The sequence below is a fragment of the Centroberyx gerrardi genome, chromosome 6 (assembly GCF_048128805.1).
Source record: "Centroberyx gerrardi isolate f3 chromosome 6, fCenGer3.hap1.cur.20231027, whole genome shotgun sequence".
NCBI classification, from domain to species: Eukaryota; Metazoa; Chordata; class Actinopteri; order Beryciformes; family Berycidae; genus Centroberyx; species Centroberyx gerrardi.
The window spans coordinates 25,091,107-25,109,734 of record NC_136002.1 but is presented as its reverse complement, the minus strand read 5'-3'; the positions used below and the strand labels follow the sequence as shown (position 1 = coordinate 25,109,734).

The window sequence follows — 18,628 nt, the reverse complement described above, 5'->3', positions numbered from 1 at the left end:
TTTATTAAGAAATATTGTAAAATAAACGAATGTCATCTCTGCATGGTAGTTCAGCTGTGACGGTGCCTATCTGCCATACATGAATTTCATTTCCCCAGAGAATCACACAATTTGTGGAGGAAAATAATGTCACCAAATTGGAGACACCAGAGTAAAAAAATTAATCTGTATGCTACAATATTCATGCAGCACTTTCATGGAAGTAGTCATACAAAGGAGAACATAACATTTTGTCCACTGGCAGGAACCATACAGCTGTTTAGATGATACAACACACAACAAGTCCCCTGAGGACGGAGCTCACCAGCTAAACAATTTGGATTAGTGTAACACAAAACGCACAAATCCAAAGTTGACACATTCTAGGAGACTGTAATGTAAAATTGTATTCTGGTGCCCCTTGCAGGTATGAGGAAGAAACAACATACATTTCCTTTGCTCCAGAGTGGAAACATGTTTGCACACAACAAACCAAAATGGTAAACTTGGCTGTGAAACTTGCGGTTTACCACAACTGTGAATTATTGCAGTTGCTCTGCTCATTTCAAGGAATCACAAGTAAACAATGTGAGCAACCAACTGATAACTGATTGAGACCAGAATCTAACAAGAGAGAGAGAACAGAGGACAACTTCTTGGCTTTGTATATTTCTGTATATTGAACATAAACACCTGCTGAACGACAGCATTGAAATAACATTTGGTCAGTTGAATACAAAAAGCAAAATAATTAAAATTCATCTCTTTTTCATGGCAAAATTCTCAAAAAAGTTGGACATGAAAATTGAAAAATCCCAAAGTTCTATAGTAAAATATATTCAACTTCTCTTTTACATAAATTTACAGTATAGAACAAATATATTAAAGGTCAAGTAGAAAATGCTGGTAATATGTACATCATTGCAAATCTGTTGTTCTTCAAGGCAAATTATTTGGCTGGTTGAAACCTGGTAGAAATTAGCGGAAATGACGCTTGTTCCTCCTCATCTGTCGTTGCTCTGGTCGATGTCTCGGGTTCACACGCTGCGGCTCTTGTGAACTCATGACAACGTCCACAGATACGGGAGATGAAAAGCGATCCAACATCTGAGCGATTTTCTCCTGAGGCACGCCATGCTTGTTCCTCCTGGAGGGAACACATGTAGGGTGTGTTATTAGGATGTGACGTTCTTGTGATATTGATTTTTCAAGATCTGTACTGTCATGTTATGTAAATATAACATACAAATAATTAGAAATAAAAAAAACATACTTCTCCAACTCAAAAGGATCAAACTTCCATCTGGTGTCAGGTTCATGAAAGTGGATTGTGTATCTTCTCTCCAAGGCCTGTAACAATTTAGACATTTTTCATTGGGTCCTATGCGGCTGGTGTGGTAATTTAAAATACTGCAACTAAATACTCATTAATGTGTAAAAGAAGCACCCACCATTTGGACGTATGGCTTCATTTCCCAAGCTTGGATGTTTGTGTTGTCAATAATTATGGGAGAGCGGCCTTGATGCATGGCTTCTTTGGCTGAAAGAAGATTAAGAAAAAAAAAAAAAAGGTTGAACCAAGTTCTGACAGGACGCTGAAAGTCATATACTGTTTCAAACCACATTTTTTAAACATTTATCTATCCACTGATAATGCATGCTCTTTATTTTTTTTAGCATTGCTCCCACTGGAGCAAATGGTGATTAAATGCCTTGCTCAAAGGCACCTAAATGGTAGTTTTTGTGGGAAGGGATTATGTTACTCCTTCACTTTCCCACCGGGAAAGTTGGTTTAGCTGAGACCATCTTAACTCTTCATCTAATATGGGTGAAAAAACCCTCAGTGTAACAAAACTTAAATGAAGAGTGTCCTGACTGAATTCTGACGTTGTGATGATGCAATGCAAATATTTATACATTTTATCCAAACCGTTTAGCTAATCTCGGGATTTCATGAGATATTACCTCGGCTCTGGTTCCATTCGTGTGCCGCTCCAAGCAGGCTTGGGTCATAGAGGTAGCCATGTTTCTGAGCGAAGTAGTCGTCTGTGCTCAATATTAACCCACTGGGACCGGTGGACAGCAATTCCCTGTGAGAAATAAAAGAGTAATTTGAATAAATAAAAGACAATGCATACCATATAGGCTTGGAAACCGTTTTAGATCAGAAGCAACACTTTTAAGCTGACAATAAACTCATTTTTACGACTTTGCTGACTTAAACCATGTACTTCTGAGATTGTGCACAGACTTACTTAGCCCGTGTTGATTTCCCAGAGCCTGGTAATCCCCTCATCAAGATCAGTACCAAGGATGAATCGTGGACATGTGCTTTATCAGCAGGCTGCCGCCGGCCCTGCTGCTCACGCAGTTCATTTTCTGCATCAGCTCTCTGCTGCCAGTCAGAATCGTGTTGAGACCATCCTTCATGTGCATTAGCAGACCAGCCAACATTGACATTTGGCTCAGTGTCATAGTTATAACCCTGTCTGTCCCTGGCAAAGTGGTGACTACATTCATCAGGTGGTGGAAACCTGCCAACTCGTGGAAAATGCAATTCCTCTTGATACTGGTTTGTCCTGCCAGAACCCCTCCAGTGTTGATTCATGTGTGGGAACGAGTCTTGCGGACTGGGGAAAGCAGATGGAGGTGGTGGGTGACCGTATGGGGGTCTTTGAAATCTGGGGGATGGCGGTCTCTTGAATGGTGGAGGATGACGCCAGTGATCCTGGGTGGGACCAGCCCTACCAGAGATCAGGTCCATATCTGACCTCGGTCTCCTCGGGTGGTATGGCTCATTTTGATACCAGTGTTGCCAAGATGGGTGTTTCTGTTCAATGCTTTTCTGGTAACCATCTGTGTCTGAAGATCTGGTCATGTTACCATTTTTCTCCAAGCTTGTGTGCAGCATCTCTTTGCTCGTAGGTGTTGTGACATGTTTGGATGGTTGAACAAAACCTGCGTCTTCATAAGTACCATCAACTGAATCAGTCTTCTCAAGCTCTTTGTAAAACTCACTCAGTGTATCTTCAATGTCGGGCTTGACTGTGACTGTTTCTGGACGACATGGTGGGCCGATGAAGGAGGTGCTGGTGGATCCTACATGCTTTAAAACACGCTCCCTGACACTGCTAGAGTCGCTTCTCTTTTGTTTTGTGTTTTTGTCAGCAGATTCATCTCCACAGTCTTTTGTACTTTGACTCTTCTTCAATGAATCTACCACGAATGTTTTTTCTCCATAATGAGATGTACAGGAGAAATCACCATGAGACATCTACATGGGATAGGAGGAAAATTCTGGTTAATAATATCGTATAAGCCCTAGCAAGCAAGAACCCCCTAGTATGCTGTAGTTTAACGGTCCAAAAACGAAAGTAAAGACTGTTAGCTTAAGCTAATCACAAAATTACACCGAAAAGGTGACAGTATGTGTGACGTTACATAATTTATAACTAGAACGTAACATACATAAACATAGCTAATAATGTATGCTTACTGTATCCCTTCGGGCTGAAGTAACGATAAAAGTGTGAAAATGACAGAAACAACGAACACCCGGCATGCGATGCTACCTCCACATTTCGTGCGCCTTGTGTTTACGGAAGTGACGTCATTCTTCTTCGTAACCTAACGACAGGTCAAAATTGACGTTGTCGCCACCCACCGATCAACCGACGGTATGGCAACCGTTCTGATTCATGTCCATACAATATAATATATAATATAATAATATACACAACCAGTCAAACGTTTGGACACACCTGATTTAAAGTACTATGTTTTTCATTATCTCAAAGCCATTTTGATCTAAAGGCTTATGCTTAAATGCTTGAAATTTATTTTTAGGCAAATATAAATGGTGAAGTTGATGCCCATGTATGAATTTCTTTCCAAAGCCTTTGCCTTTCCATCAAGGCAAAGGGCAGCTACTTTAAATAATCTAAAATATAAGATACTTTTGATTTGTTTAGCACTTTTTTGGTCACTGCATAATTCCATTGGTGTTATTTTGTAGTTTCGATGTCTTTACTATTATTCTAAAATGTGAAAATAGTAAAAATAAAGAAAAATGTGCGTCCAAACTTTTGGCTGGTAGTGTATATATTTTATAATATATAATATAATAAATATAAAATATTGCATAAACATATTTTCTGAAATTGGTACTAAATTTCATTAATTTGATGTTACAGGTAAAAAAAAGAATATAGAGCAGTATGGAGTGATGAAATGAATTTTACTTTTAATGTGACAATTGACCAGTGAAAATACAAAAACAACAACAGAACTTCACAGTCACTCATTTGACAAGATTTTTTTTTTACAAGTCACAGCACATTCATCATCATCATACAATCTATCTACTTAAATCGGCAACATGCAATGCCTGAGTATCAATCATAGCCAGTTCTTCATCGTTCACCCATTCATCTTCAACGGGTGCAACGACAGATTTGAGAGCCGGAGTCTGTACAGTTTTTAAAGTGCTAGGTGTCCCAGACCTCCGAGGGGGGTTGAATGTCTTATTTACACACGGAGAGGCCGTTGTGGCCTGGTGGCAGAGCGGCGGTGGAGTGGGGATACGAGACAGATAGTCCAGAGCTCTTCTTCTCTTCAGGCTTTTCGGGTCTTTCTCCGCTGAAGAGTTTGCTGGAGGGGGGTTCCTGCTCAGAGGCGTGAAGGATCCAAAGCTTCTGATTGGCTGCTGAGCTGTCACCTGCAGGACAGAAAACACAAATGTTCAGCAACATGAAGTGGTAACATAGAGCAAACGCAATGAACAGCCTCAAATATACCACAGTGAATACATTTTACAAAAACTCACGCAGGTCCTTGTGTCTTGTCTTGTGTCCGTTCTACAGCCCATAGTTCTCGGGTGCAGAGCTGGAGAAGAGACGGAGCTCCGGCCGTCAGACTGGACGAAATGTGAAAGTCTCTCCTCAGCAACTGTAAAGAAGTTCTCCTGACCCTGAAATCACACGATGAAAACTATACAGTCAGCTTTCTTTCTGTAGCCTTTTATTTCACCATTGAAAATAGGATTAAAAACACATTTGGTTAAGTTATGGTCACGCTTGTTATTTCAACACTTTTTATTCTTTATTTAGACTTTGGGAGGGGGAAACAGGAAAGAAAGCTCTGGTGGGTTCCATCCCAGGCACACATGTAGGCCCAGAAGTTGTACACTTAACCCTTCAACTATCTCTGGGTGCCTCAACAATAATTTTGAGATCTTTTGATCTTTTGATTTGAGAGACCATGAGTGCATCACATATCTGGGCATTCAAACCTGACCTGAAAATGTCCATTATGTGTCTCATGGCTATATATGCAAATTGTAACAGGATTGCGTACGGGCTATATAGGATTCTGATCATGGTAGATGTTTCCATTCAACTGTCAAGTGAAGTTCACCATGACACATCTCATGGCAAATAAATAGGCCCCTTATTGTAACAGCTATGTCAGAAAAAAACAACTCTGCAAGAAACTGGAAAAAGTCTTTCAACAGCTGATTAATATTGAGAAAGTTGTTATTGTTCTAATGTTAATGCTGACCATACTTCATGCTGGCTGAGGGCAAAAAAAAGAACAGAAAGAAATGCACTTGTGCAATATATTAATACACAATCTAATGGCCATACAACCCAGATGGGCGTCTTATTACTTATTACTTATTACTTCTTATACTATTTCTGGCGGCCATGATGGATAGATATTTTTGACAGCATTTGGCTGCAAAGTGTGAGCGCAAAATCTTTTTCTGTGATATTGAGGAAATTCTGCCATTTCCACTCGCATTTCTAATTTGATGCATCAAAATTTGCATAAAAATAGCTGGACTGAATCAGCTAATGCGATCCTGATCACTTCAGGAAAAACTCAGGCTCAAAAGGTGCAAGTAAAATCTGACTTGGAGCATCCAGCCCTACCAGTTAATGTGTCCTACAATCAGTGGATGGTAAAGATTGCATTGAAATAACAAACATAATGGTAGCTTTACAATTCTTGGACTATATTATACCTGGACCAGGTTTCTGAGTTGGGTGAAGGCTTCCTGTAGATGTACTTCCTTGGGGTTTGTGGAGAACAGGGTCAGATCTCCAGCATACAGGACAGGAATGGGAGATGAGGACTGAGCTCCCAGCTGAAGGTTGCTCAGAGCCAAGAGTACCAGTGGCTTCACCATGTCTTCCAAGCCAGACTGAGCCAAGCTGGTGCAACAGCGCACTTTCACAAAGTTCAGCTTCCCATCAACCAGGTACAACACAGGGAAGGAACCTGTATTCAAAAGCGGTCACACAACATTTCAATAAACAATACAGTAAACCTTTCAATAAACGATGCAGTAAGGACAGCAACTGAAGAAAAACAAAAAACACCTACCCTGTCCATCTATGATAGAGATGATATATCCAACAAGATCAACCTCTCCACACAGTGGGTGGAATTCTGGACTTCGAAGATCAAGAAAATTGGCAGATATCCTAGGCTGGAAATGCACTGATAACCATTCCTGGGAGGCCTGAATGATAAAACAAATAATACATCTGAGAAAATGTCTTTCTCTTTACATAAACATACAGTATGCATAGTTCTATATGCAGAATATGTGTGTGCCACAGGTAGTTTGTTTTTATAGTACCTGTAGGTCCTGAAACTGTGTTTTCTTCGTGGCAGTGAACTGAACAGCTGCGATACCAGCTCGTTTCTTTCCATCAGAAGCGGTGAGGTTATAGACCCTGTATCGACATCCTTCCTTCAGCAAAGACTGCAGATCGGTGGAAGGTCGCCAAAGGTTCAGTAGGTGAACTGAAAGCAGGAGAAAAGGTCCATCAATATATGGAATATAGACAGAGAACCTAATGGCAAGGCTTACACTAGAGAATAAGAGAACAAGTCATTATTAGTATATAGCTGAATAGAAACATGAAGACATACCACTCGTGCCAAGTTGGTCCCTGGAGTCAGCGATGCAGAGTTTCCAAACAGGGGTCACGTCTCGTTTGGGACAGCTCCCATCGCCCTCCTGTGCGTTCTCCAGGGCTCGACGGTACCGTTCCTGCAGTTCCGCCTGCCTTTTCTCTACCAGAGAGCGCCTGTAGGTATGTAGAGTCTCCAACTGTTGTTCACTCAAATGAGCCTTGGACACAAAAGAAAAAAAAAGAAAAATTGGTACGCGATTAAAATTCCAGAGCAATAGGGTGCAACAAGTTATTTTGTTTACTGAGAAACCCAGTGCATGTCAGGTCAGAGTCTCTCATCACCTCCAGGTAAAGTGGGTCATTCTCCACCGCTTCATGCAGCTCCTCTCCATCCTGCAGACTCTCAACATCCTGACGACTGAGGGTCCGTCTTCTACCTCGAGGTTTGTTATTACCTAGAAGATCATAACTTGTTAAAACCAATTCCATTTTAGCCAATACTTGACACGCACAATTAAAATACATGCCCTACCTTTCTCCTCCTTTTCAAATTCAGCCTGAATCTTGGCAAAAAGGATCTCCATAGCTTTGTGCTTGCTGTTGTTGTAGCGTCTCGCCTCCTTCTCCTCTGCACGGTCACAACGGAACGCAAAGCCTCCATCTGGTTTCCTCTCCATCCACTGGGAAGAAATTACAAGCACACTGTCAAAAACCATCATAAAATTAACAGCCAGGAGTCACAGTATACTGATGCAACAACACTAAACGCACCTGTGTGGGGTAGCTTCTCAGTATGACAATGTCCACACATCCTACTGACCCGCCATTGCTGTACAAACAGGAGACAGGGAGCAGGAATGGCCGGGGATCCCTGTGAAATCCTAGCTTAGTATCCCATCGCGCTGGTCTGCTGCTATTGGCACAAATCTTAAAACAAAATTGATAAGTCAGCTTGTTATCTTGGTCTGTGTGGATAGGTAGAGCAACTTGTGTATTATTTGGTTGGGTTGCTTGGGACAGTACCTTTAACATGATAGATTCAGGTGCCTCTAGAGGCGAGCAGGCATCTTGGGATCCCATCAGCTCGGCTCCATGGATGATCAACTTCCCACCAACGGCCAGTCGACCCTTGTGAAGCATGGCAGTCAACGGGACATCCAGCTGGGCTTTAATGGCATACCATCCATCTGTTAACCAAACGACTGCAACTGGGTTCTCAACCTTGGAATCAGCACCTTGTGGGGTCTTGACGTCACTCCGACTCTGTCTGGTCGGGTCGTGACCCCTGGAGACGACTCCGCTAACACAGAGAACCAGGGTTTTGACTGCCGTGTCGTCCTTTTCCATGATCTTTCTCAGAGCCGGCCTGCGGCTGTGGTCCACCTCTACATCATATCTGACAAAATAAACAAACACGTATAAGAATAAAACACAAACACTGTAAATGTTTTTTTGCCAAACAAACATTGATACTATCAGATTATCAAATTTCATTGAATGACGAATACTACTGTTCTTTATATGATGAGCCAAAAAGTGTACTTTATTATAGCAAAATGACTTTAATTTCTTTTTGTTATATGCTTATAAAAGACTTGAGATATGTTTAAGAAAAGGTGGATTCTATGTGGAAAACTATTTGTGAAGCCTATGCAAAATGTCAATATGCTATGTATGATACCAGAGTTTGTTTAGGAATATGCTTGTTACACACGCATTTTGCAACAAAATGTATGGATGTGTCTTGTAAACCCATGATGAAACTTTTTTCCAAGGGGAGCATTCATACAGAAGCCCAATTCAGAAGTCAAAAGAATCATGTACGAACCCATAAATGGTGACTATAGAGGACATCGGACTATGCCATCATAAATCATAAATAAATCATACTAATTCTACTACTACAACTACATACTGAACTTGAATCATACATACCTGTACTTGAGTTGTAGGAGAACTTGCTCTGGGTTGAGACAGAGACTGCCCATTGTTGCCGGAAAAGATCTTTCCATGGAGGCCTGCTTCCACACTATCCACCGGTAGTGATTGTACACCCACTCCTCGCTGATCAGTTTAGGATCCACGCCTGGGGTGTCACATAATGCTCTGTGGACGGTGTAGGACAAAACGATCGAGATTCAGTACAATCTGTTGCATCTGCAGATACTGGGATACACCTGGTTTCTCAAACATTACGATCAGTTCAACAATGTTAAAGTCCGATTTATACCTATAGAACTCTTCCTTCCCTGCAGTCCCATCATTCCTGGGAATCAGCCATCCTCCATCAGCAAGCTGAACACCACCTCCGTCTGTGAATACTTCCCGTTTGAAGAAATGCTGGAAATTGAAGCGAAAAGATTCTGCAGTCTCACTAGTGATCTCGGACACATGCCGATGCACTCCATATCCATACAGCTGAAAAAGAAAAAACATAAACAAAAATCAGAATCGTTTACATGAAACATATTTCATTTTCAACCAACTACAATCAAAAAGTACTATGACAAAAGTGATGTGTAGCAATATCAGTTTCCGAACGTTATCTATAGCCAGTAAAACCTCAAAAGCACAGTTGCAACGCTGGCCTTGCCTGTTTTGGGGTGTGTTGGGCAGGGGACTGTCCATTTACTGCATCCTTTAAGGGGATCCTATCCACCCCTGAGGTTTTAGAGAGAAACAAGCTCCCCGGTAGAGGACGAATGGTCTGACGCTTCTTTTTCCTGAGTCTCATGTCCTGCATATCCCGCACAAGCTGTAAGTTCTGAAGATTCTGAACCATGTCTGTTAATAGACCAAAACACAACATTATCATTATATATCATGTTATACAGTGTATTATATTGACCTCATCCAAAAAAGAAGTTACCTTGGCTTCTAGATAATCTGTCCTCCACTCCCGATGTCTCTGCAGCAGAATCCTCTGTTCCATGGCCAAAAGGAAATTTGTCATCTGCAGTGTCACCTACGGCCAATGTCTGAATGTCTTCTTTGCCCTTACTTTCAGTTACTTCTGTAAGGCTTTGTGTTTTCTTAGTGGGTGGGACATAAGTGTTGGTTTCAGTAGGCGTTACATAGGTATGTTGGCATTTATCCTCCTTTGTCTGTGGCTTAGGTGAGCTCTCTTTGACAGTAATTCTTTGTTTTTTGAATGGAGGGTTAAACACAGGAGGTGTTCTTGTGTTGTCTTTTGGCGCGTTGCTCTTGGGTGTCTCCATCATCATTTTCTTCTGGAATGGAGGAACAAACGCTGCCATCTTGGAATGTGAAGGTCTACCTTCTCCAAGGGTTGGATGTGGTTTTGCCAGCAGTGGCTCTGTCTTTTGCAATATGGTTTCCATATAGGTTTTTCCATCTCTGTAAGATAAAAAGATAGATGTCAGTGGGTTGATAACTTTTGTGACAATTGCTTGACAAACATGGTCAACATTTAACAGGCGGCTTACCTGTTAGGCTTGGTGATGTTTGGATGAAGAGAGATGCTGTACTTGAAAACTCTCCGGTCTTTCGTTACACCTTAATCAAGCAAAATATATATTTCAAAAGTAATTTCAGTTATTAGAGTTCATATGCAGGCTACAGGTAATTTGTTACACTGCTAGTGATTTACCATCTGCACAACTTTTTGCAGCATGGAGTGTTGACCCTCTCGGACTACCCACAGTTCTGTCGAATTCTTCCAATAATCGTCTTTTCAGGGGAGGTTGACCTAGAAAATTGTGAAACAGAAAGAAAGAAAGAAAGAAAGAACTATTGCTAATGCTAATAATGCAAAATGCTAGGGCTGCACATTCATTGAGTTTAATCATATGTCAACATTTAAGCTGATTGCAGAATATGGCATATCTGCAATAAGGAAAGATTTAATTTCATTTAGAATGTCTGATGAAGTTGAAAATTGTGCATACAAACAATACAACAAAATATCTTATCTAATAATTGAGAGTATTATTTCAGCCATCATCATGCAGTCCTAATAAATAACATTAAACTATTTGAATTTCTGGTGTAGTTATTCAGTTTGATTGAATTACTGAATTACTGAATTACTGCGTTCAAATATTGCCACTTACCAGTCATATCTGCATCCTCTACTGATCTTTTCCCTATTCCTTTTCGTGTCTCTCCAGATCCTTTGCTGGACTCGGGATTATCTTGCAGCGGCATCTTTTCTGAAGTCATGGCAAGACTCTGGCCAGCTAGATCCTCATCATCTAACAAAGCCTTAGTGCAGTCCATGGCTTCCTGTGCAAAGAACTTCTGCTGGGTGTCGGTGCAGCCACTGAGGTTAAGTGATTGAACGTTTAGCACTGATGATGGCCCCTCTGGCCTTGTGAACTGATGCGTCTTACTGCTGCTGGTCTGATTCATTCCACAGTCCACCATTCCTGGCCTTTTCTCTCCAGGCCTGCCATGGAGATTGTCCTCCCCTGAAGGAGGAATTGCGTCCTCTTTGAACTTAAATGTTTCTTGAGGTGCCTTCTCTGACACAGAATCACATTTGCCACTTGCTGTGCTAAAACTGCAACCACGTACACCTAGCTTTCTAAAAGTTTCTTTTACACAGTCAGTCTCTTTCTTACTGGCTGTGGTGAGATCTGAGTTGGTTTCCAAAACATTCACATTTGACAGATCAGACCTATGGGTGTCAAATGAGCTTGTCGAGTAAGACCTTGGAGTAATTGTAGAATCTGGACTCTCACCATCAGCAAATTCATTCAAAAGGTTCTTTGCTTTTAGAATATTTTTCTCTGAGATGTGGACTTTTCTTCCCCTTGCAGTTGTGAAAGCACAATTTATTTTCTCTGTATTATTTTGAGCATCTTCATGGTTTGCATCAGTCTTCTTTGTGTCTGAAACAGTTGGGATCTCTGTGTTGAGACTGATGTCATTGAAAAGAGCTTTTGCCTTCTGTAGGGCCTCCGATGAAAATGCTACTGGCTTTCCACTGGCTGCAAAAAATCCACTATTCCTTGGTGGTGGATTATGAATTGGAATTTTGGGATGTATTGGCCTTTTTTCCTTTTCATCCTCAACCCCATCATATTCACTCAACATGGCTTTTGCTTTCTTAAGAGCCGTAGTTGAAATTGCTACTCCTTTGCCACTGGCTGTCTGAAATCCACCTTTTTGTAGTGGTGGTGGTGAAGCCTGAATTGGACTGGTTAGATTACCTGTTCTTGAAGTGTCTGCTTTTTGTCTGTGTTGTTTGTTTATGTCCTCAAATTCATCACATTCATTCAAAAGAGACTTTGCTTTTGTCATTGCATCATCAGACACAGCTACTTTCTTTCCACTGGCTGTACAGAAACCACTGCCATTGCTCAATTTACAGATGACAGAGGAACCACCACTGTTCAATGTTGTGCACAAGGGGGAAGAGAGTGGCTTTGCCATCAAAGATGGGTTTCCATGGAAAGAAGCTGCATTAGTCAAAGCCAATGTATTCTTAAAACCACCATTATGTATCTGCTCATCATCATGACGTAGTATCTTTGCATGGTCGGCAGCTGGTCCAACATTTTCAAATCCAGTGCAACCTTTGACAGATTCTTCAAAAGTGTTCAAGTTAGAACTGTTTTTCTTATCCCTGACACTTCCAATCACAGGTAATATAGACTTCTTGTGTTTTGACATGCCATCATCACTGTCCATAACATCACAGTCTTTGAAGAAAGCATTTGCCTCTTGAATAGCTTTTGTCGAGACAGTGATCCCTTTCCCACTGGCCATCTGGAACCCTCTTTGACATGTAGTTGTGTCCATTTTGCTGTTTTCAAGCTCATAACTTTCTGTAGTGTGTTCATCATTTCGAATGCCTGAGATCCTTCTGTCTGTCACATTTGAAAAACAAACTTCAGTCTTCTCCCTAGTGTTAAGATTATGGTTAACTGTGAACTTAGAGTCACCTTCTTTACTATGAAAAAAGTCATTATTGCGAGTGGCACTACTGTCCACAGTGTGTTGGTGCTTGATTTTCACATCAATTTCACCACTTTGCTGGTCAGATGAATTCTGAGCTTGTTTGTTGTTTGTGGTCACGATATCATTGTCATCAGTATCTGAGATGGTCACAGGATTCTCCTCTAAATCTGCAAACAAAGCTCTAGCTTTGTTCAGACACTTGTTAGAAACTTTCAAAACATTTCCTCCAGCAGTTTGAAAGCCCACACCAAACATCAAGTGATTTTTGTTCTCAGGCTTGTTTGTTTCACTGTGTCCAGCTTTGTCCAGTTTAGTCGGAACAATACTGGCTAGGCCTTCAGAGGTATGCTTGGAAATGGGAAATGCCTCTCCAGATGAGGTATTTTCTGTTTTTGCTGCACTACAGAATGACATACCAGTGGATACACTTTTCATGATAGTTGCCTTACAACTTGTTTTGCCATTAGAAATTGAGCTCACTTTGTCAGGTGTTATCGTCTTTGCCAAATGCTTTTCAGCATCTGAACTAAAGCTGTCATCAAAATCTATACCTTTGAGAAAATCAGGGTCTAGTTCTTTGTCAGCTCTTTGGGGAGGAGGGGCATCATCTTGAGAATGTTGGTTTAGCTTTGCGGTTTTGAACTGTGTAAATTCAAACTGGCTATCTGCATCTTCCAAAAGACTGCATATGTCTGTGACATCAGCTTTTTGTGAAGCTGTCAAAGGGCACTGGATATCTCCACACTTTACCCTTGAAGGAGGTGGATGGCTTGCACTAGAGATGCTGTTTTCCACTGCAGTCATGTCAATTTCATCTTCAGGGTTACGGCTACATTTGGTGGGTTGATCGCCTACAGGGCTTTCACCCTCAATCTCTTGAAACAGACGCTTGGCTCTCTCCAAGTTGACTGAGGAAATCTTTATACCCCTATTTGAAGCCGTTTTGAATCCCGATCCATGGATAGGGGGAATAGAAACAGTTTTTTGCTGTGGCATGTTGGCATGAACTTGACTGTTCTGTTGAATACAGTTTCTCTCATTGACAGCTCCTTTTGCACTGCTAGGTAATCGTGTCGATGTGCTCTCTGTGTACAAGTTGCTCTGTGTGTCAGGGATCTGCTTGACAAGACTGATGGACAACTTGGCATCAGTTACAGCTTCCTCCATAACATCACCCAAATGTGTGTTTCCCTTCTCTTTAGTTAAAGCTTGAAAAGGAGTAGTCCTGGTGATCCCGGTTTTAAAATCAGACCATGGTTGACTTTGAGCATCTTTCTCTGAGCTGGGAAGAACCGACGTTGATGTAGTCATTTGAGTGACATCTGCCATGGTGGACTGAAACCCGCTGTCACTCATTGTGCCCTCAATTTTAGAGTTCTTTAGGTAAGTGCTAGGTACATGTCTTTTGTGATTGATGCCATTACAGTCATGGTGAAGGCTTGTTCCCCTTTGACTTGATTTTTGCTTATTTCTTTGTTTCAAGGCTGACAGACAAGCTGATGGGGAGAAGCCATTTCGAGGTGTATCCTCTTCCACTTTGCTCAGTTTACCAGGGTCTGGCATCGGAGTGAAGTCTTGTGCAAAAGCTCTGCAAAGCTGTGATACGTCAAGATCCTGGCCTTTTGCTGGTACAGAGGGAGCCAGATTTTCTTCAACCACGTTTCCCTGTTTTTGCATCTCATTTCTCCCATCACAGGTTTTCCTGCCGATATTATTACACTGTGGTTCATCTGGCACATTTCCCATCTGCTTCACATTCAGCTCTTGTCCTGAAATAAAGCATAATAAGTAAAAGGATTTATTTCCATGTTCACACAGGAATTAAATGATTGCATTATAGCATTTCCAAATGAATATGTTTACAAGCATGAGAAAATCAGATTATGAGGATAATGTGTTAATTTAGAGAAGAATATCAGAACATGTTACCAAAGACTGGATTCCCTGTTGATGATTCTGTCTTCTGAGTTGGCATGTCTTTTCCTTGTACTTGGGGTTTGGACTTCTGAACAGTGTAAACAAATCTTCTTTTATTCCTAGTAAACACTGGGTCTGTGTTTTTGAATGATGGCCTAACTAGTTGGCCTGGATCAGTGTCACTTCCCAGGTGTTCTGTTGCAACGTTGGATTCCAACTGCTTAGCAGCATCATTAACGTTGCAAGACGTATCCATGGCACAGCGTGAAATTTCAGATAAACTCAATGGAGACCACTGCGTGATCCCGTTATCTCCAGTTCTGACCTGGCCTCTCGAGCGTGGGGATGAAGGAACTCTGCCAAGTTCCTGATCATCTGTTCTCTGTTCACCTGTTCTTTCACTGGACGCCACATCGTTTGTTGTGAAGATATTTGTAGAGCTGCAGCCATGTTCTTTTGTTGAGATGCTTTGCTTCCTTTTGATTCTGTCAGTTTTCACTCTTCGCAATGCTGAACTACTGTTGGTGAAGAATATGGAGAGAACATTTTCAGCTCCATCAAGAACACTTGCCACTGTGCTGCGAATTTCTCCATCCTCAATGGCATCCGGTACCGTCTGTCTCCACTCGCTGACACTCTGGTTCAGTGAACACTCTGGAGAGTCGTGAGAGTTTCTATCCTGACCAGCCTCAGGGGAATAGACAGCTGTTGATTTCAGAGCAACAATCAATATTATTTCACATTATGCAATCTAACTCCGTCAAACTGTTGCAATATACAATTATTTCAGTCATATTTAGACCTATTGTACCATCTTAAACATTATCAAAATGTAAAGGAATAACACACTCTACCTTGATCAACTGTGGGCCCATTCTTTTGAGGTGACACTGCTGTAACATTTGAAAGAGAGGGGAAAAGCTTCCGCACAAACTAAAAAAAAGTAAGAAAGAAAAATAGTGAGTTACAGGTGCAATTCAAAGTGGCACTCTAGTGTAACTATTAGTCCAAATTTAAACTGCTACTGTAATTATTAAGTGCAAGTTTCAACTGTGTACTTGCAGCTAAGTCCAAGCTGACAGTAGGCTGTAAGGGTACATATAGAAAAATGAACTTTTCAGTGCAACATTGCTTCTTGCTGTCTCATGAAATTAACATTTTGGATCACATGAATGTGCAGCACGCATGGTGTCATCTAATGAGTCTGACCTTTTCATGGTCACATTTTAAAGTATTAGAGCATAGGCAGAAGCTTTTTTTTTTAACTTGCACATTTCAAATGTCAAAAATAAACTTGGGTGTCACTGGCTTGATTCAACATTGAGATGCATGTACTGTACAGCAGGGCCTGAGAATCTTATCTACCCTACATTCAGTATCATTCTAGAAAGTGTAGAAATAAATATACCGTGTATGGACTGGACAGAGTACTTACAATAACATTTTTGTCTGCAGAAAGGCTCTCTGGGAGGGGACTGTCCTCATTTTTAGCTACAACAGTGAGAAAGCACACCAATCATTTAACAGAATACTCCTATAGATTACTAAAACAACCAATAATGTCCAATCAAATGACAAGGTAATAGGTATGTGCTTACACAAAATCAGGGTGGAGTGCACAGCGGGTGGGGTATTCAGTGAACTGGTCCATGATATGTCAGGATGAATCTGTGCACCAAGACTTTCAGATATATGCCGGGCAAAGTCAACCTTTATCATTCAGAAAAATAAAGAGTAACATTAGAGGGTAAACTTTATTGTCATTCCATATTCCACATTTCACATTTAAGTACTGGAATCATGGCAAATGCTGAAATAAAAATTGCATCTTCAGAAAAAAAATACACTTACTGCAGATTTTTGGGGGGTATCAAGCAGCTCTGTACAGATGACAAAAGCAAACAGATCAACCCATGAACATGAAATTCAATATTGACAGAAGAAATATGAATACGAATTTCTAGCTTACCAAAACCGTTTTCAGGCTGCATATTTCCGTATGATTTGGCGTCTGACATTCTGAAAAGAAAAGGACAGTGTCAAAGCCCAGAGGGCATCAGTAACTGCCTACAGCAGTGAAACAACACAAGTAGGACCTAATACTTGGTATAATTACCATGAAATGGGTTCAGTGAACACTGAATTAATGAGGTAGAAGAACAATATTCAACTGTTATCTCAGGTTTTTTCAAAGCTTAATTCACTTCCATTGAGAACAATGTCTAAAAATCATACTTCTAACACACATAAATAATGGTGACATACATCCTCCCAAGAAAAAGTAGTTATTCCATGTTTTGCAACACTTGAATGTACGGGTCCTTTCCACACCTATTCACCATAGCTCTCTATTCATGAAATCTTACAGCAAAGTGAAATATCACTTGAATTAGCACAGTGCCTACTGTGCTGTTAAAATCCAAACTATGCAAAATTCATTTGCAATAAAAAAATATTAAATGCATTTTCTCACAAACAGCAATGACAGCAAAGTCTCATACACTTGTTGCACTCACCCCTCTTTTGATGTCTCAAACAAGCATGGACTCGCAACTGTCCATGGCAGTGTTTCTTTTTCTGAGAAGCACCACAGAAAATAATATTCTCAGATATTAAGAAGGCGCTTCAATGCATATACCAAGGCTATTTCATTTGGCAAGTGGGTCCAATTCAAAAGTCCTATCCAGTCTGCCATGCTCCCATTTACCACAAGTTAATGAAACATGCCAAAAATTTTAGTCTGACATTATTCGTTTCACCAACAGTTAACCCTTTATCAAATGTTACCTTGTTCAGCAGAGAAGAACTGCTCATCCTCAGTTTCGGGTGACACAACTCTACTGTGTCTAAAAACCTTGGGGGTTGAAAACAGCTGGCTCTCCACTGAACTTTTATCAAATGGCGTTTTGAAACTCCCATCTTGGTTAACGGTGCTGAAGTTATCTTGCTCAGAGACATTTCCCTCATCAGCTTTAACTGTCAGTGCATCAAACCAGTTGGGGTCCAGCGGTCCCAGCTCTACATTGAAAAATAAAGAAATGGGACATGTTTGAATATCAGCATTAAGTACACTAACTTCAAGCTAAGTTACCTTGTCAACCTTTGTGTTAGGTGGTGTAAGTGTGGTTTGGTGATTATGCAGGTAGATATAGTTAAGTGACATCAACGAACCAATAAGGAAGTTATCCATCTTACCTTCCCATATTTCATCTTTGAATGTGTCGTACATGCTTTTTGAGGGTGAATCCATTCCACGTGAGTTAAGTAATCTCTAAAGTTGGCTAGGTGACAGACCTGCAGAGATAAAGTTTTCAACAAAATACAATTTGAAAGCAGATATTGATCTAGCGTTGCTGCTGTTGGTTTCTCATAGAGGGCAGTTAGGCTCTCTGCTTCCGACCACAGGTTACAGCTGCTAATCAACTACGTTAGCTAATGTTAGCGAACTTAAGTTGCAGATATTAACCGGTTAGAGACAGTCGAGGAAGTAACGTCAGCCTCACTATTGTTGTCGCTGCAGGCGATTAACACGTCACTAGCTGGTTCCCAATAATTAGAAAACACAGCAATTTAACGTTAGCTAGATATACTAACTCACTGGAACTCACAACCGGGTAACGTTACATGAGCTATTTACCAAGAGAACAAGCCGGAAAAAGACAGTTTTGGCTTTATAGTAACTTTGACATACCATGGTGGCGTAGGGATATGTTGTCTTTCATGCCGCGATTAAATTCCTGACAAAATCTTAAAGATAAAGTATGAAAAGATGATATTAGAGTTTCTACGTATAACGTTACTTGAACCTACTCAGCTAGTAGCCCTGCCCACAAAAACAAACCTCGCGCGCACCCCATCCACCGGAGCTCGACTTCAAAATA

General features: G+C 40.9%; 2 protein-coding genes across 2 annotated transcripts; both read right to left on the bottom strand.

Moving 5' to 3' along the window:
- On the bottom strand, nucleotides 1-3,577 carry n4bp2l2 (NEDD4 binding protein 2-like 2). The gene is made up of 6 exons (XM_071925361.2): nucleotides 3,476-3,577; nucleotides 2,235-3,253; nucleotides 1,945-2,069; nucleotides 1,431-1,519; nucleotides 1,253-1,329; nucleotides 1-1,126 (listed from the first exon to the last, which is right to left on the bottom strand). The coding sequence occupies exons 1-6, from the start codon at nucleotides 3,539-3,541 to the stop codon at nucleotides 958-960; spliced, it is 1,545 nt and encodes a 514-aa protein (XP_071781462.1). The 5' UTR covers nucleotides 3,542-3,577; the 3' UTR covers nucleotides 1-957.
- Nucleotides 3,578-4,199: 622 nt separating this feature from the next.
- On the bottom strand, nucleotides 4,200-18,571 carry brca2 (BRCA2 DNA repair associated). The gene is given in 28 exon segments (XM_078283940.1): nucleotides 4,200-4,696; nucleotides 4,805-4,948; nucleotides 6,005-6,261; nucleotides 6,367-6,505; nucleotides 6,626-6,792; nucleotides 6,922-7,123; nucleotides 7,248-7,360; nucleotides 7,438-7,585; nucleotides 7,677-7,832; nucleotides 7,929-8,301; nucleotides 8,841-9,011; nucleotides 9,136-9,323; nucleotides 9,499-9,689; nucleotides 9,775-10,262; nucleotides 10,352-10,421; nucleotides 10,516-10,614; nucleotides 10,979-14,599; nucleotides 14,760-14,942; nucleotides 14,991-15,452; nucleotides 15,602-15,680; nucleotides 16,183-16,238; nucleotides 16,346-16,457; nucleotides 16,599-16,627; nucleotides 16,717-16,766; nucleotides 17,264-17,324; nucleotides 17,535-17,765; nucleotides 17,943-18,041; nucleotides 18,439-18,571. Coding segments are annotated over 27 exon segments (8,205 nt in total). The 5' UTR covers nucleotides 17,998-18,041; nucleotides 18,439-18,571; the 3' UTR covers nucleotides 4,200-4,336.
- Between the last annotated feature and the right edge of the window lie 57 nt (nucleotides 18,572-18,628).